This window comes from Dendrobates tinctorius, unplaced genomic scaffold, assembly GCF_039654945.1.
Source record: "Dendrobates tinctorius isolate UK_male_01 unplaced genomic scaffold, ASM3965494v1 ptg000037l, whole genome shotgun sequence".
NCBI lineage: Eukaryota > Metazoa > Chordata > Amphibia > Anura > Dendrobatidae > Dendrobates > Dendrobates tinctorius.
The window spans coordinates 23,560,659-23,580,352 of record NW_027361705.1 but is presented as its reverse complement, the minus strand read 5'-3'; the positions used below and the strand labels follow the sequence as shown (position 1 = coordinate 23,580,352).

At 47.3% G+C, this 19,694-nt stretch overlaps 1 protein-coding gene across 3 annotated transcripts in view; it reads right to left on the bottom strand.

Moving 5' to 3' along the window:
* Positions 1–451: 451 nt before the first annotated feature.
* LOC141088051 (protein phosphatase 1 regulatory subunit 12A-like) overlaps positions 452–19,694 on the bottom strand; it is a 40,158-nt gene continuing 20,915 nt past the window's right edge. For 2 of the 3 annotated variants that reach the window (XM_073573923.1, XM_073573922.1), the window contains exons 20-24: positions 18,502–18,589; positions 10,649–10,753; positions 10,407–10,457; positions 9,687–9,737; positions 452–5,631 (exon numbers count right to left, since the gene is read on the bottom strand). In XM_073573923.1, the coding sequence (XP_073430024.1) occupies positions 5,545–5,631; positions 9,687–9,737; positions 10,407–10,457; positions 10,649–10,753; positions 18,502–18,589 (382 nt within the window). In that variant the 3' untranslated portion in view covers positions 452–5,544. Of the gene's footprint in view, positions 5,632–9,686; positions 9,738–10,406; positions 10,458–10,648; positions 10,754–18,501; positions 18,590–19,694 lie in introns of those variants that run through there. The other variant, XM_073573924.1, reaches the window with a different exon arrangement.

Sequence of the window (19,694 nt, the reverse complement as noted above, 5' to 3'; positions counted from 1 at the left end):
AATTTTCAGCCATTATTGAAGTTTTAAAACTTCTTGTTGCCTTGGAGACCGACCACCGCTGCTAGACAGCAGAATGTGCACTGTGCTTGCAAAGTCTTTTCTATTAAACACTGTTATGAAGCTGGAGAGGATGGCTGGAGCGCGCTGTTACCTCCTATTCCCATGCCAGCTTCAGCACGGCGCCTCCAAAGTAGACAAAAGCGGTGGTCGGTCTCCTAGGCAACAAGCGATAAAAAAAAAAATTGTAATATCTCAAGAACGGCTGAAAATTTTAACAAGCAGTAAATCGCAAAAGTGTTTGTTTTTTCAAGCACTATCCGGCAATATACATTTGGAACGAAGTGGGCATAACCCTTTAACAGTTAGACAACCCGTTTAGGAAGCCGAATATATTCTCATCCTTCCCACATCATGTACTAATGATATAAAAAGTAACTCAGGTAGCAAGACGCATGTTTCAAAGTGAGTTTATTTGTATGTTTGGTGTGATGGGAAGATATCCCGTCACCGGTAAGACACACACGGCTGTAGAGAAGGACAAACGTACACACTGGGATATTAATGGAATGGGAATGAGGAACCAGAAGCTCAGGTCTATGAGCCCGATACAGGGCAGCGCTGCGGACTCCACCTGCTGATACATATGCTATATGCACCCGCAGACGGAGACGCCCAGTTTGCCAATTCCTGCTGGTGACACAATAGGGCATGGACACACAGAGACAGGTCTACTAGTCGGACCATTGACAAATGGGAAAAAAAACACACAAATTAGTGCTTTCGAAAAATAAAAAACAGTGCATTTATAAATTATATAAACAATATCAAAGCAAAAAGGCAGTAACTGCAGCATGAAGGAACGCAGTGTTCGGTAAAACCATTTATAAATATAATATATTGCACAAAAATATTAATAACACGTGAGTGAAAAAAAAAAAAAAACCCACAGGGAAAAAGTAGACGGGGTGCACACGGATGGAGGAGGAGGGGGATGCAGGGGGTAAGGTTTCACAGAAGACTGGAGAGGTAATGGGGGCAACATGCGTTTCATGTCCTCTATAAAGGGCCTGTGCTTACAGTGTCGGGCGGCTCACTTGGGGGAACGCCAGGAAATTTGTTAGGATTCGGCCTCCTGCTTTTTCTCACTGTACTGCTTCCTGCCGCAGCTTGGGAAAAAAAAAAAATCTCTCCCTCTGTAGTTTGAGAGCAGGGACAGATTCTGCTTTGTCACAGGCTCTACCAAAACGGTGCCCACGTTGCATCTTAAAAAATTAGGGTCTTAGGAAAGACGGGATGACAACATATAACAGGGATGGGGGAAGGGTGCTAATTCGCTGAGCGATATATTAAAGGAGTGCAAACTCTTCTAGTGCCATATTCCTCCTCCAAACCTACATACAGATTACTTTTCCTCCACTGTTGGGCAGTCTGAGATTTTCTGCAAGCAATTTAGGCAGGTTTTAAGCATCATTTTTTTGGTACATGTGCCATCCAGTATTTTTTATAGATTACTGACCCATTACAGTCAATGTGCCTTTTCACGTGTCCTTTTTTTGTTATGGGATGATCGGCAAGAAAAACGTAAAAAATGTAAGCCCTCGATTCATCAAGCTGGGTGATCTCCATGAATCTGGTGCGTCTGATGAGTGGCATGCGCTATGCCAGAAATCGTATGCCAGTCAGGGACCTGAGTCCAGAACGTCACAGCTCATCATGAATTAGACGGGCCGTGGCCTCACGCTCCAGATCTGCCCATATCCTTGGAGAAATTGTTGTGAAATGTGTCGTGCCACAAGTCACAACATTTTTTAAAGAGCTTTTGTTGCGGCAAAATGTTATAACTTTAGAAAACTTTTACGCCACTTTTTTGGTATAAAGACTTTGATGAATCAGTGCCTAAGATGTTCTATTTTGATCTGTGTTGCAGATCAAACTCACAAATATAAATCAACAGCCTCACACAAAAAAAAAAAAAGATAGTATATGGATGTTATCCAAGTGGTGTCTATATTTTACTTTTTAATGAGTAGGAGAAGCGAAGAAATGTCATTCTTCGTACCAGAATAACGGATGCAACAGAGTCTAAAAATTGAGACAGTCACAAAAAATTGGCCTAGCACTCGGAAAAAAGCAAGGAACGTTTGTCAAGTAGAAAAAAAATAAATGACGTGGGAAACCGGCCACAGTCTTGCAGAAATTCTGCAGACAGCACAAGGGTTAATCCATCTGATCTGTTCCATTCTTTGAAAGGAAGGACTGAGAAGGACTAGGATTTGACTAAGGCATGAGGCTTCATTTTTTTGTCCTACTCCAGGCAGATCAAGGGGGAAGGCTCCTGCTGCAGCCAGTTGTCTAACGGCCAGACACCAAAAAAGTGAAAAGGAATGGAAACGCATGGCTGATGTCCTGGGACAAGAGAGGATCAAAAGATCAGACCGAGATTGAATCGCAGTGCACAGACTGGCCGGTGGCTCTCCCGACCCAATTGTGCAGCTGCATAGACGTACGCAACGCTCTGGTCCATAGAGCCGCCGGCCAGTCCGTGCACTGCGATCCGATCTTGGTCAGATTTATACAGCCGCCTGACTGCGCCCTAAGAAAGACTAATTTCTCAAGCTGCCTGCATGATATAATCAGTATGGGGAGCTGCAAAACAGCGGATCCATGGGGACTAAGCAGGGAGAAAATTGCCATGTTTGATTACTTTTCAGTCAGATACCTCAAGGCAAGTGGAAGCGGAGCTGTCTGGCATTCTTTCCAGCCTCATTCCTCCACTGGAATTAACATGCAATCTCAGCCAAGCCGAGTATACATGTAGCAGGACTGACAGCCGCTGACTTTATAAACTTTGGGCTGGGAGTCTTCTCATGAAAGAAGGTTTAGCAGTGAACCTTACCCTGGAGACCACAAATTTGGGCAGTATTTTATCATATATGGCATACAGGCATTACTGTATACACACCCCTTAACAACCCCAATACCACATAGATGAAAATGAACAATTGCCCAAAATACATCACAGACTATAGTGGCCAACATTGCGGCTTTTTCGGCTGACCGATTGAGAATGTGTATGGACTCCGTCACAATATAATCCTTTCCTTCGTTTTATGTCTGCCGTGTAGGGACATCTTCTATCCAGGACAGTGTACGGTCTTACATTCAGACTTGGTAAAATATATTCGGAATTCAAAAAGGTTATTTTAGGAGAACGACAACTCCATATGCCCAAGGATAGCACATGGACATCACAAAGGAGGACATGGTCAAGGAGGACAACATAAAAAAAGGCCATCTATGAGCCAAAATGTGGTGCTGCTTAATAAGAGCACTGAGATCCAGAGTGGGGGACTGATCGCCCATGGGGCACATTATAAAGGGGGGGGGGGGCCTCTCTGATCTCTGGTTTAGTTAATGGTGGGATTGAAGATAAGAACGCAGGCTCAGAAATTGAGCAACCCAGAAAAAAAAGCCAGTAATACTTGTTGTTTGGCACAGAACGTACAGGAAGATCACAGGTTAAAAATTACAAGAAAAAAATGTCATCGCATCCAGATGTACTTTTGCCGTTTCTGGACAGTAGAATAATGACTTGCTATGGTTAACCCCATATTTTTAGCTTGTCCGTCAGCTCAATGTCCCCCCAGCAGAGGACGGCGCTAACATTTCATCCTCGTGTATTGGCACTACCATTAATATTAGTTTAGAATTGTGCAATTTAGTAAAAACGACGACACAAATACTTTTTACTATTTTTTGAAAACTTCCTTCTGCTAAGCCCAGGCCCCCTTATTAGATTAGAAAGGCCAGGCTCAAACATTCTGGTCTGCTTTAGTCTCGGACATGAAAAAAGCTCAGCCTTGCTTCTTGCTTAAAGGGGATATACGGTTAAAACAAGGTATTACCCTTCCACAGACCAGGTTGGTTATGGGTGTCCTGACTGCTGGATCCGGCACCAATTGGCAGAAGGGTGCACTTTTATACCCCCCGTTACAATTAAGCAGAAGTGTGCGACCTGAGCTCCATTCATTGCCTATGGGCCCCTTTGGGAAGGAATGGAGTGGTCGTTGAGCGTCGCACCTTTGGCGCCATCTCCTAAAGGGCATAAAAGTTCTCAGATCTGCTCATTTGGTCCAATCAGCAAATTATCATCCATCACTTGTAGACAGGTGATAACTTGATTTAATTGGATTTCCTCTTTAGAAAAAAAATGGTATTTTGTTTGGGCTCCTAAGTTGTAGAGGTTTGGTGTTATAGCACAGTTTCTACATTGCAGCAGATAGCGACCGTTATCTTCAGGACATTTTTTTTTTTTTTTTACAGTGCCGATTTTTTAATGGGCTTACTCTACCCGGGGTGGAATAGAAGTGCCATTTTTTATACTTGCATATTCAAGTCATATAACACTGGTGTCCTATTGGGTAGTTTTCAGTAACATTGTGTGATGACTGAAGTTCTCCATGAATGTCTTATAGCAGCCAGTAGGACGGGATTTATATTGAAATATCCATCAATGGAATGAAAAATGACCACTGCCACACAACAAAAAAAAAGTCATAATAAATAAAATCTTCTCTCCCTGATAAAACAATAAAAAAAAAAAACTATCAAAAGTGGGGGGAAAATAACGCATCAGAGTTTAGTGTTTAAACTGTGCTCATGAAACAGAACATACGGTGTTACCTACCCATACCCGCAGCTCTCAACAAAGTGACATACGTTGCATAAGAAAAGAGGAGAAAAAAAACCCACAAGGGATCAACAAACCAAAACAAAACATGATCCTATAGAGTTGTGCTCTTTCCAAACGATGGATCTGGATGGTCAAGTGTTGCTCACCCCGCTCATATCTCAGTCCTGTGAATATCTTGCAGAGGACACAAGGGGTAGGATTCGCAGTGGTCAGGACATGTACAGCAGCCACCCCCAAACACCAGGGTCTGTATTCCTCTCAAATAATCCACCGTGCTCCACGAGGTCAAGGAACGAGGGACTGGAAGTATGACACCATGGGGTTGATGTTTGTCTTTTATACCATCACTTAATGGTCTGTAGCTGAAGGTCTCTGGTGGTTATGCCAAATAGTGAGGAACATCTTGGGAGATGGACATAATGTGGTTCGATTCTTGTGCCCAACTAAGACTGTAGAAAATGTGTTCTAGAAAAGTGCCAGGACTCGAGCTGCACTGAAGATACAGCTTTTAATTCACCCTGAAGACGATCATTCTTTCAGCCAAAAATCAAAACAAGACTGGAAACTTCGTATGTACACAAACAACAACTCCAATCTTTGTAGGTGGTCTTGACCTTCCATAGCAATGCACTCAAATTGTAAAGTGGCCTCGTAAGTGATAATTCCCAGACAGACAGTCTCAGGGGTGGCTGCGTGGAAAACGAGTGAAGTGGTAGTACGTAGGGGAGGCTGATTAAACAGCCGTTAATTTCCGACTCCCTGTGATATTCTAACTATGTCCACCTAGTCTGTCCCAACGGGGTGACTGGAGGGAGAGCAGGTAACATGGAGCAGGTCCTGAGGCAGCTCTGCTATTTGGATAGCTTACTAATAACTCGGATTAAGGCTCCATTCTCATCTTTCAAGCGTTTGTTATCAGCTTTCAAATCCCCAAGAACCTATGGGAACAAGAAGAAAAAAGTGAGAAGCGAGAAAGGTAGATATATCATTAGAAAATAACATAACATATGCTGTGCACAAACCATTGATTTCTCCATTCCTCCATGGTGCACGCAAACCATCCTTTCCTCCATGGTGTGCACAAACCATAATTTCCTCCATGGTGCGCACAAACCATCCATTCCTCCATGGTACACGCAAACCATCCATTCCTCCATGGTACACGCAAACCATCCTTTCCTCCATGGTGCATGCAAACCATCCTTTCCCTCATAGTACACGCAAAACATCCTTTCCTCCATGGTGCGAGCAAACCATCCATTCCTCCATGGTACACGCAAACCATCCATTCCTCCATGGTACACGCAAACCATCCTTTCCTCCATGGTGCATGCAAACCATCCTTTCCCTCATAGTACACGCAAAACATCCTTTCCGCCATGGTGCGAGCAAACCATCCTTTCCTCCATGGTGCGCACAAACCATCCATTCCGCCATGGTACGCGCAAACAATCCTTTCCTCCATGGTGCGCGCAAACCATCCATTCCTCTACGGTACACGCAAACCATCCTTTCCTCCATGGTACGCGCAAACCATCCATTCCTCCATGGTACGCGCAAACCATCCATTCCTCCATGGTGCGCACAAACCATCCATTCCTCCATGGCGCGCGCAAACCATCCTTTCCTCCATGGTGCGCGCAAACCATCTATTCCTCCATAGTGCGCCCAAACCATCCCTTCGTCCACGGTGCGCTTAAACCATCTCTTCCTCCATGGTGCGTCCAAACCATTCATTCGTCCCATAGTTCGCACAAAACATGGATTCCTCCATGGTCTGTGAAAACCATCGATTCCTCCACCAATTACTAGAGATGATCTATTTGCAAGAGCCATACAAACCACCTTGTACGTGTCATAATCCCCGGCGCCTCTTCTGAATTTTAGTCCCATCGCAACGCATGCATAACATCACTTTGGATCTACTAATTACAAGAGGTGCTAGGTAAGAGGGGGTGCCGCAGGGCTCTCTTCTACTGGCCACAGACTACCAATGTGGCTTCTGAACTGGTGTCCTGTGAATCAATTTAGTAATGACTTTCTCGCTCTTTCCTTCGTCATGTGCACATTATTCATTGGTGCTACACTTGTCCATGAGTTGCATCTTGTATTGCAACTTAGGTCTATTGAAATAAATAGCGTTCAACAAAAATACCAGACATTACCAGTGGACAGGTGTGGTGCTGTGTTTGGAAGGATGCAGTCATGTTTTTCTGATCTTCTGCTACCCTTTATAACACTCCATTAAAAGGGGGCTAAGAAGCTCCTGCTTTCCATACCAAATGACTAATAGTCTATGCAGGCATTCCAGAAAAACAACAAATAACTGTTGTCTAGAAGTGATACCTGATAGTTTTACATCCAAACATATGGGCAAATGTATATGTACATATAGCACTACTCTTTCCTAAAAAGCTTTTAAAATTAAGGCAGAATTACCTTTGAGGAATCAGCAGGAGCAATTATTACACACAACATAGTAACATACCGAACATATACTTGTGTATAAGCTGAGTTTTTCAGCACTTTTTTTTGTGCTGAAAATGCCCTCCTCGGCTTATACACTAGTCATTGTCCCAGAAGCCAGCAGGGGAGGGAGAGCGGCGGAGCAGCGGGTGACAGAGGAAGGAGCCAGCAGCTGTAACTGTGCCCGCTGCTAAAGAGAAATGAATATTCATTTCTTTTATAGCAGCACATAGTGACAGCCACCAGCTTCCACAAGACATCCTACCCACACACTAGCATGCCCTCGTAGCATCTCAGTGGCCTTGGCATCTTCACAGCATCTCCAAGGTTCCAGCTTCCATCAGCTCTTCAGGCGCGATCTTGTGGCACTGCCCATTAAGGTAATGAATATACACGCGTCTCCACTCCCATAGGCATGGAGCTCATATTCATTACCTTAATGAGCGGCGCCACGTGATCGCGCCGCAAGAGCTGCTGGAAGCCGGAACCATGGAGATGCTGTGAGGGCACGCTGGTGGGTAGTTAGGATAGAGGATAAGGAGCATACCAGGACTGGGGAGCCATGTACAGCAGGAAAAGTACCGGGGAGCCATGCATAGCAGGACAGGGACCGGGGAGCCATGCATGCAATGACAGGGACCGGGGAGCCATGCATGCAATGACAGGGACCGGGAAGGCATGCATGCATGCAATGACAGGGACCGGGGAGGCATGCATGCAATGACAGGGACCGGGGAGGCATGCATACAATGACAGGGACCGGGGAGGCATGCATACAATGACAGGGACCGGGGAGGCATGCATACAATGACAGGGACCGGGGAGGCATGCATACAATGACAGGGACCGGGGAGGCATGCATACAATGACAGGGACCGGGGAGGCATGCATACAATGACAGGGACCGGGGAGGCATGCATACAATGACAGGGACCGGGGAGGCATGCATACAATGACAGGGACCGGGGAGGCATGCATACAATGACAGGGACCGGGGAGGCATGCATACAATGACAGGGACCGGGGAGGCATGCATACAATGACAGGGACCGGGGAGGCATGCATACAATGACAGGGACCAGGGAGGCATGCATACCATGACAGGGACCGGGGAGGCATGCATACCATGACAGGGACCGGGGAGGCATGCATACCATGACAGGGACCGGGGAGGCATGCATACCATGACAGGGACTGGGGAGGCATGCATACCATGACAGGGACCGGGGAGGCATGCATACCAGGACAGGACGGGTGAGCCATGCATACCAGGACAGTAACCGGGGGAGCCACACATACCAGGACAGGGATGAGGGGATAATGGATACCTGGCTTATATTCGAGTCAATAAGCTTATCCAGTTTTCCATGGCAAAATTGGGTGCCTCGGCTTATACTCAGGTCGGCTTATACTCGAGTATATATGGTAGTATTTAAGGATGAAGGAAGACTTTAAGTGCATCTAGTTCAACCCATATCCTATCCTAACTTGCCCTAACATGTTGATCCAGAGGAAGGCAAAAAACCCCATGTGGCAAACACTAAGCTCCACACTGGGGAAAAAAATTCCTTCCCGACTCCACATACGGCAATCAGACTAGCTCCCTGGATCAACGCCCTATCAAGGAAACTAGTGTATATACCCTGTAATATTATACTTTTCAAGAAAAGCATCCAGTCCCTTCTTAAATTTTAGTAGGGAATCACTCAGTACAACATCATATGGCAGAGAGTTCCAAAGTCTCACAGCTCTTACAGTAAAGAATCCGCATCTGTGATTATGATTAAACCTTCTTTCCTCCAGACGTAGAGGATGCCCCCTTGTCCCCGTCACAGGTTTAAGAGTAAAAAGATCATTAGAAAGGTCTTTGTACTGTCCCCGCATATATTTATACATTGTAATAAGATCACCCTTAAGCCTTTGTTTTTCCAAACTAAATAACCCCAAGTGTAATAACCTGTCTTGGTATTGCAGACCCCCCAGTTCCCTAACCTTGGTCGCTCTCCTCTGCACCCGCTCCAGTTCAGCTATGTCTTTCTTGTACACAGTATTCTAAGTGTGGTCGCACTAGTGACTTATATAGAGGTAAAATTATGTTCTCCTCATGAGCATCTATGCTTCTTTTAATGCATCCCATTATTTTATTTGCCTTTGCAGCAGCTGCCTGACACTGGCCACTAAATGTGAGTTTGTCGTCCACCCATACACCCAGGTCTTTTTCAGTGACAGTTTTGCCCAGTGTTTTACCATTAAGCACATAATTATACATCTTGTTCGTTCTACCCAAGTGCATGACCTTACATTTATCCCCATTAAAGCTCATTTGCCATTTATCAGCCCAAGCTTCTAGTTTACATAAATCCTTCTGTAATATAAAATTGTCCTCCTCTGTATTGATTACCCTGCAGAGTTTAGTGTCATCTGCAAATATTGAAACTCTACTCTCTATGCCCCCTACAAGGTCAAGACACATTTGAAGATAAAGATTTGGGTTGGAACCCTGCACATGGCAGACGTATCCACTTACCTTCAGCTCGTCCTGAAGTTCAGATACTCTACGCTCCAAGATCAGCTTTTCCTATGGATATAAGAAAATCCAAACTGTTATAGGGTTTGTCCTTAGAAAAGCTTCTTGGGCTATTTAAAGCTAATAGAAAAGGGTCCAGGGCTTTTAGGATAAATATCTAATATGCAGAGTGCATTCACATCTCGCAGACAACCCATCCATTTCAATATGAACTGTGCAGTACTTCATTTCACCCATAGTGGCACTGCAGGGAATGTGAAAACTTCCTGCTGAGTTCCCTTACAGAGTTTGGTTTGGGAGGAGAGTTTCTATATAGACTTACATTATTTTTTATTCTTTTAAATTCGCCATGTTTCCAGAGATATAGACCTTTTTACTTAGAGCTAGTTTGCCTGGTCTTTACAAGTGGGCGTGGCTCACAGGATCCTCTGGGGCGTGTCTTTATGCTGCTCTACATAATTACTCTGTGAGCTGTGCCCCTTTAGTAAAAAAAAAAAAAAAACAACAATAGCACTGGAAAAAAAAGTCCATATCTCCTGAACCATGTGGTAGATTGATTTAAAAAAAAAAACACAAAAAACACAGCACAATCAGGAGAGTAGTGGGATTACCCTACGAACAAAAACTGGCAACTTTTGACAGGTCCTCCTTAATGTGGACTACTCCTTTACACATAACATCAGGGAGACCTCTATAATTGTGTCTGAGCACACATCTTACCTTCTTCTCTGTATCAATCAGAAAGGATCTGTCAACACTTCTTTCCTGTCTCTAAAAAAAAAAAAAAAGAAATCCGTAAACTATAAGCTACAAATGAAGGAAAGAAGAAGGATTTTCCAGAGTCATATGCAGAATCACAGTGGCCATAGTCTTATTTAGCAGTTGTACAGTCGCTTAGGTCAAAGCACAACTAGCGTGCGCTTTATCGGGCCGTTATGCAAAAATGTTGGCGCCCTTCTTACCTGGTTGGCTCTTTCCAACTCGGCCTTGGTCTCATTCACCAAGTTTTGGGTGTTTAGCAGCTGGGAGCGAAGACGTCCATTATCTCTCATCAAGTCTTCATACAGCTGGAACAACACAATATGCAGATGACTACTAGATGACATCAATGCTATTAGGTACTGTTGTTACTTAAAGGGGTTGTTTGGAGCGCACATAATATGACCTAACCTTAGGAGGTCTATCCACAGCATAAGTTATTAATACGAGTCCACTGGGATCCGACACTATACACCCCCCTTGATTAGCCGATATCTGCCACAGATGTCAGCAATGTATAAAGTGGAGCACTGCAATGGAGCGAGTAATATTATTCTGTCATTCACTTAAATAAGAGCCAACCAGCAGGACTTGGCAGCGACCGCTAAATAATGTCCAGATCTGCTGTGCTCCACTACATATACTGACAGCAGCAGACATCGGCTGATTAATGGGAGCTGCAGGTGTTGGACTGGAATGTTGGACAGCATTCTGTAATGCTGTAGATACGCCACCGATGTAACCTGAAAGATAAGAAAAACGAGTTGGATTATACTCACCCTGGCGTGTCGCGGTCCTCCATCTTACTTCTGCCACGGCTCCAGTGGGGCGTACTATATCTGCCCTGTTGAGGGCAGAGCAGAGTACTGCAGTGCGCAGGCGCCGGACCTCTCTGACCTTTCCCTGCACACTGCAGTACTCTGCTCTGCCCTCAACAGTGCCGATATAGTACGCCTGCCCTGGAGCCGCAGCAGAAGAAGGAGGGCGTGATCGCTAGAATATGGGAGGCGCCGGACCAGACCGCGACACACATCGGACCGGACCCCGGGATGAGTATAATCGAACTCGCTTTTCTTATCTTTCAGGTTACATCGGGGGCTTATCTACAGCATTGCAGAATACTGTAGATAAGCCCCTGATGGCGGTGGCCTCAGCTCATAGGCCAAAAATGAGATGATAGATTCCCTTTAAGGATACATTGGCGTAAATTTTGTCCAACGTAACTTTTCCAAAGATTGAATTATTGCATTTTATTTGTGAAATCTGTGCAAATTTTGGCTTTTAGTGACCTTATAAAATAAAACTGCAACATTAATGTACTCGTTTCACGCATTTTTTAAAAACAGCTATGACCCGTCTAGAAAAATGGAAGATTTCTTGTAAAAATAAAATTATAAATATGTTGTACTTCATGACAAATTGATCAGCATGTCCCCGACGTCATTTTAAAGTTTTGGCGCAGGTACTAAATAACAAGATTTTTGGTTGCTTACCGTAAAATCTGTTTCTCGGAGCCTTCATTGGGGGACACAGGAACCATGGGTGTATGCTGCTGCCACTAGGAGGCTGACACTATGTACAGAAAAAGGTTAGCTCCTCCTCCGCAGTATACACCCCATCGACCGGCACTAATCTCGTCAGTTAGTGAGAAAGCAGTAGGACAAGTAACAAAATAGAGTGAAACAGAACAGACAACTCAACTGTAACCAACACACAAAACAAGAACAGGAGTTGCAGAACATGGGAGAGTGCTGTGTCCCCCAATGAAGGCTCAGAGAAACAGATTTTCCGGGAAGCAACCAAAATCCTGTTTTCTCTATCGCCTCATTGGGGGACACAGGAACCATGGGACGTCCAAAAGCAGTCCCTGGGGAGGGAGAAGCAAACTTCCATTAGGTCTGAGAACTCACCACCACCGCCTGCAAGATCCTTCTGCCTAGGCTGGCGTCCGCCGAAGCGTAGGTGTGGACCTTGTAAAATTTGGCAAACGTGTGGATCGAAGACCAGGTTGCAGCTTTGCAAAGCTGCAGCGCAGAAGCTCTGTGGCGCACCGCCCAAGAGGCACCCACTGCCCGGGTAGAGTGAGCTCTAATTCCAGGAGGGGGCACTCGATGCTTGACCCGGTAGGCTTCCAAAATTGCCGATCTGATCCAGCGAGCAATAGTAGCCTTGGAGGCCAGCTGACCTTTCCGCGCACCATCTGGAATGACGAAAAGCGAGTCTGTCTTCCGCAAGGGAACCGTCCTAGCCAGGTAGACCTTCACTGCCCTGACCAGGTCTAGCTTGTTCAAGGAGCGCTCAAGAGGGTGGATTGGACCCAGACAAAAGGACGGAAGAACAATATCCTCATTTAGGTGGAAAGTGGACACCACCTTAGGAAGGCGGGGGCCGCAGAACCACATTATCCTGGTTGAGCACCAAGAAAGGAGGGCGACAAGAAAGGGCTGCCAATTCAGACACACACCGGATGGAGGTGATGGCTACCAGAAAGGCTACTTTCCAGGAGAGAAGGGATAGGGAAACTTCCCTGAGAGGTTCAAAGGGCGAACCTTGTAGAGCCTCTAGGACCATATTGAGATCCCATGGATCCACTGGAGCACGATACGGAGGTGCTGCATGAGCCACCCCCTGAAGAAAAGTCTTGACCTGTGGTTGGGAGGATAACGTCTTCTGGAAAAGAATGGAAAGTGCCAAGACTTGACCCTTTAGAGAGCTGAGGGCAAGGCCCGTGTCTAGGCCTGCCTGGAGGAACGCCAGGATAGAAGGAAGTGAAAAGGACATGGGCGGAATGTCATTGGACTCGCACCAAGTGAAATAGGCCTTCCACGTACGATAATAAATTCTGGAACACGATGGCTTTCTAGCCCCGATCATGGTGTGAATAACCCGATCCGAAAAACCTGACCGTTTCAGAACCGCGGTTTCAACAGCCACGCCGTTAAATTGAGTGGCCGAGAATTGGGGTGGCAGATTGGACCCTGAGACAGCAGATCTGATCTGTCTGGAAGCTTCCAGGGGGTGTCCGCGAGATTGACGATGCGAGAGGATCTTGGGCCCTGGAGATGAATTGTGGGACCTTCCTGTTAAAGCGAGACGCCAGCAGACGGCAAAGCTGATGGAAGACGTCCGGATGTAAGGACCACTCTCCCGCCGCGAGGCCCTCACGGCTGAGAAAGTCGGCGGCCCAGTTGTCCACGCCGGGAATGTGCACCGCGGATATCGCTGGGACTGATACCTCTGCCCAGTGGAGAATCCTGGACACTTCCGCTAGTGCCGAGGGACTCCGTGTCCCCCCTTGGTGGTTGACGTATGCCACCGCTGTGGCATTGTCCGTCTGAATCTGGATCGGCAGACCCCTGAGAAGCCTTTCCCAGTGAATAAGAGACAGATAAATCGCCTGTATCTCGAGGATGTTGATCGGCAGAGATGTCTCTTGTGTCGACCACCGACCCTGAACAGTCCGATTGCGAAACACCGCATCCCAGCCGAGAAGGCTGGCGTCCGTTGTCACAATCTGCTAGTGAATCGGAAGGAATGACCGGCCTAGGGATATGAGAGGTGACGTCAGCCACCAATTGAGGGACTGTTTGACCTGGGACGAGAGGTGAATTGGACGATCCAGGTAAAAGACAGACCTGTTCCACCGAGACAGGATGGCCTGTTGAAGCGGTCTTGAGTGGAATTGAGCAAAGGGAATCGCTTCGGCCGTCGCCACCATCTTTCCTAAGACTCTCATGGCTGACCGGAAAGATGGAAGCTGGGGGCTCTGCAGCGATCGTACATCCAGTCGTAGAGAGATCATCTTCTCTTCGGGGAGAGAGAACCTCGATCGACGGGTGTCGAACAATAAGCCTAGAAACACAAGACGTTGTGTCAGAACAAGGCAGGACTTCCTTTTGTTGACGAGCCACCCGAATCTGGACAGGGTGTCGACAACGATGGTCAGACTTTCGAGAGCCTGCGGAAAAGACGGAGCTTTGATTAGATTGTCGTCGAGGTACGGAAAGAGGACTAGACCTCTGATCCTCAAAAGGGCCATCAACACCGCCATGATCTTTGTAAATACTCTGGGCGCGGTGGCGAGACCAAACAGCAGGGCGACAAACTGGAAGTGGTCCTGATGAATTGCGAAACGCAGGAACTTCTGATGCCCGGGAAAGATGGGGACATGCAGATAAGCATCTTGAATGTCTATTAGCACATGAATTCCTGCACCTCCATGGAAGCGATTACTGAACAAAGGGACTCCATCCTAAAATGTCGCAGGCGGACCCTTTTGTTCAGTAATTTGAGATCCAGAATGGGCCGAACCGCGCCGCCTTTTTTCGGCACTACAAACAGGTTTGAGTAAAACCCTGTGAATCGTTCTGTTACGGGAACGGGCACAATCACCCCGGAACTGAGAAGAGATGCGATGGATGCAAAGAAATCCGGAACTAAGGCAGGGTCTTTTAGAGGACGGGACTCGAAGAAGCGATCCCGGGGCCGAGAAGCGAACTCTATCTTGTATCTTGAGGATTCAACTTCCCTGACCCAAGCGTCTTCCACCAAGGCAAGCCAGACATCTCTGAAGAAAAGGAGTCGGCCGCCCAGTTGGGAAGGCACCTCGGGACTTTGTTGATAGTCATGCCGATGTGGACCGTCCAGGTCTGGACCTGGAGGATCTGCCTTGGGAGGAGTGAGATCACCAGGAGGGAGTGGGCCTAAAGGAGACCTTCTTCCTATCCTGGCGGGCTTGCGGCCTTTGTTGGTTGGAAAAAGGTTCTGTCGTTGCGACACGACGGAAAGATCAAAAGGGCCGAAACTGACGCCTTGGAGGGGGTCTGCGAGGTTTGGACTGAGGGAGAAGAGAGCTTGTGCCCCCAGTGGCGTCTTTAATAATCTGGTTCAGCTGGGATCAGAAGAGACGCGCTGCCTGAAAAGGCAGACAGGTAAGGGACTTTTTTGATGACAAATCCGCCTGCCAAGCCTTAAGCCAAATTGTACGCCGGATTGCAACTACGTTGCTGGACGCTTGAGCTGCACAAGACGCGGCATCTAAGGAGGCAGAGACCAAATATTCACCTGCATGGGAGATCTGGTAGGCTAGCTCGGCCAGCCGCTCTGGCTGGGCTCTATCCAGAATGCCTTGGCGGAGATCCTCCGCCCAAGTAGCTATGGCCTTTGCTACCAAAGTGGAAGCAAAAACCGGACTTAGCACCGTCGCAGCCCCTTCGAATGCTGAATTTGCTAAAGATTCTATGATCCTGTTGTTAGAATCCTTTAGAGATGCCACACCTGAGATTGGAATGACCGTGTTGTGAGATACCCTGGAAACAGGAGCGTCCACAGAGGGAGAAGCCGACCAGTTGTCGGTGAGCTCTTGAGAAAATGGATACAGCACGCCGAGACGCTTCCCTCTTTGAAAGCGCCTGGTCGGATTTTCTCTTTCCCTGGTAAGGAGCTTCTCAAACTCAGAGTGAGAAGCGAAGACTTTGGAAGGTGCTTCTGCCCGTCTGAACGAAACCTCTTGATCTGAGGATTTCGCAGTGGAGTCTGTGATCTCGAAAGTGTGGTTGATCGCTGCAATGAGGTTCTGTACCATAACCTTCATGTCCGCGATATGGTCCGAATCCAGCTCTAAAATCCCGTTGGATGGCGCATCCGAGAACGCTTCGCCTGACTCGGGGGAGGAGGCACGGGAAGGAGACTGCTGGGAAGGACTATGTGGTGAGATGGGGCGAGGAGAGGATTCCGGCAGGAGATCCTGCCAGGGCCTTTTGCTGCTAATGCTGGCTCAGATGGAGCCTCTTGTGACCTGCTAGATCCTGCAGAAGTGTCCAGGGGCAATCAAGTACGGCCACTAGGGACTGAGACACCCTGGTGAGATCCGCCACTGATTGTGATAGAGAAGAAGCCCACCCAGGAATGGGGGATTCACTCTCACGTGGAGCAATAGGGGGCTCATGGGCGACGGGCTCAATGGGATTGCTGCAGTCGAGGCAGAGGGGAGTGGACTGACCTGAGGGAAGTTTGCGTTTGCAAGATGAACATGCAAAGTACTTGACTAAAGTGCAAGTGGAGGAAGCAGGAGGACAAGAACGATCAGCCTTAGAGTTAGACATGATGAAGGAAAGTCACTGAAGAGGTGCCGGAAGGTTGGGGGACAGGAATCAGAGGAGGGTGTCAGTCTGCAGTGCAAAGCTACTCACGCATCAGGTGTCCTGTAGATACTTCCAGCAAGAGATGCTGCACAGCTCGTCTGGACCTGCAGGGCCGCAGGCAGAGGAAACAGAGTCCGGCTGACAGGCTGAGAAAATGGAGGCAGCCTGAGAGGAGCAGGGTAGAAAAGCGCGCGCTTTCCTGATGAGGCCGAGGAGGAATGGGCGGAGCTAACCGCACTGTCAAGGCCGAAGATGGCGCCGCCCGCAGACAATAGGCAGGCTAGGAGTGGGCGGGCCGTGCGCCACCTCAGGGGCGCATAACATGGAGGGAGAGAGTGGTGGGCGGGCTCAAAACGGGTGGGAGGGAAGCCCACCTAAGGATGAAGGCGGGGGGCATGGCCGCGACGCAGAACAAGGCCCATTTTAAGCCGGGGCCTGGAGTAAATGCGGCGGCCGCCGGGAAACGCGGGCCGACACGGAGACATCGCTGCACTGCCGCGGCGACCGCTCTCGACTGGATCCCTGCATGAAGCCCAGCTGCAGAGATGGAACAAGATAAGTGCAGCCGGGGGGGGAGGCAGGGAGAGAAAAGAGGCTGTCACGGGGCTACATGCTGAAAGGAGCCGTGATTCCTAGCCATGCCACTCAGGGGCCCCGTACTTACCCTCTCTCTGTTCTGCCTTCTGAGAGGAAAACCTGGGGAAAGAAGAGGTACCTTCATTGTCCAGGTGGCGTCCATGAATCGTGTAGAAGGATGTCCGCGCCTCTTCCAAACCGACAGGCTCTGGTGGGCGAGTGGGTGGGAGACGGGGAACGAGGACCAGTCTGGATCGCCTAACACGCATCCGTGTTAGGGGGCTCTTGGTTCTGCTGTCGAGAGCTATGAGGATACAGGGTAGCAGTACACGCCGTACTCATAGTCTCTTTGTGGGACTACAGATGTGACCATTCACTCTGTATCCGTCCGGAAACCTGAAAAGAAACGACGCACACTGAGGTAGATATGGGTCTAATGAAAGACCCGTGTCCACCTCCTACTGACACTAAGCTAAACTGACGAGATTAGTGCCGGTCGGTGGGGTGTATGCTGCGGAGGAGGAGCTAACCTTTTTCTGTGCATAGTGTCAGCCTCCTAGTGGCAGCAGTATACACCCATGGTTCCTGTGTCCCCCAATGAGACGATAGAGAAAGTGGTTTATTAAATGGCATAAAGCATTGGTTCATTTAGTGGCCACATTTACAACATAGTAATGTTACAAATTGAGCAAAATTTTGGGTGCAAACAGAATGATAAATGGTTCCCAGTATGCATTAAAAAAAACAACGATACACCTAAACTGACCCGATGGTGGGCAGCAGGAATGTCCCCAGTATCACCACTTAATTATCTACAGGAAAGGTAACAGATGTCTGATCATTGGTTATCTCAGGCCTAACACAAGGAAAGGGATCCGGTATCCCCTGATGTAACGCAGTTTCGATCACACGCTGCGAGGTGTCACTCCAATCTGTGTTTATGTGACTGACGAGATAGTAGAGATGTGATAAAGAAGAATTCCCAAAATGACAACTTAAGTCTATCATTTAATTCTCATTCTCTACTCGAAGTCCCAAACACTTGTAATGCAACATCGGAAGACCCAATATGTCTCCCTGAGTGTCCTGGCAGCCATTTGGGTTGCAAAGTAATGCGTCATGTCCCAGAGAAATTAAAAATGGGATTTTAAATACTAGGATTAGAAGAGGAATCCCTTTAAACTAGATCATATTCAAAACCATTTTCCATAGCAAACAAGTAATCTCCTGCTATTACATATCCAGCGGGGGTTACAAAATGGACACGGCGGCGATGGGCATCTTCTAATAAATCAAGACTTACATCGGATTACTTTCTTCCTTCACTGAGAACTTACTTTTTTGAAATCCTTCGTGTCCTTATGTTCAGCCGCAATGGCTGCTTCTATCCGGCTTGAAACGTGCGCATTGGAAACTGAATCCGCACTGAAACATTTCAGTATTGGAAGTCGTAATGATAGTAAAAAATAGATTAAAAAAAAAAAAAATCAGAAAGCGGTTTCTATAGATCATCAATCATTGCATCAGACTGGGGAGAAGCAGACTGTAATGCTGTTAAAGTCCATGACGGATAGGAAGTGGAGAAAGAATTTGGTACCCCAGACTCGCTATTTTTTGGATACATAATAATCTTTGTTTTTTCTAACAAGCTTTTAAATCTGCAGCACAAACCACATATAACACATACAGATTTTGCTGTGTAAAAGCATTGAATTTGAATATGGAAATATTCCACAGCATCTGGACTCATCCATAGCCAATACAGAGGGACCAATTAATACAATGTGTTATTAATTGGCTCCATGCCAGGATTTATATCCTGTAGATATGGTGTTCTGACCTTCAGTCACATGGGCGAGGGACACGTCGAGCTTTCCTAAGTGAAGTCAGAGCAAGTGTTTGAACAGCGACAGAGATGGCAGCCGTTCAACACAGATTCATACTTAAAGTGAACGTCTAACCAGGATAAGTTGTACTTGCTTTAGCAATGCTGAAATAGTGATCCAGCTGAAATGCCAATCAAGATATTTGTATAAATCCTAAGAAATGGGATACTTTCTATACAAAAAGTAAGGGGTAGAAAAAATAGGGTATCTTGTCTCAGCAAGCGGATTGGCTTAAGTGGCTTATAGTGGGACATTGGAGACTAAGAGCCTCGTCACACATAGCGACTCACCAGCGATCCCGACAACAATATCAACGTGTCAGGATCGCTGGTGAGTCGCTACATGATCGCTGGTGAGCTGTCAAACAGACAGCTTCACCAGCGATCAGCACAGCGACGCCGAGCACGCGGCGTCGCTGTGTACTTTAGTTACCAGTGCGCTGATGCAGGGAGCAGGTAACTAAGGTACACATCGGGTTTCTAAGGGGCGTGCCTCACTTAGAAACCCGATGTGTACCTTGGTTACCAGCTCCCTGCATCAGCGCGCTGGTAACTAAGGTACACATTGGGTTTCTAGGCACAGCGGGCCCCCTTAGAAACCCGATGTGTACCTTAGTTACCAGCTCCTGCTCGCTGGTCTCCCGC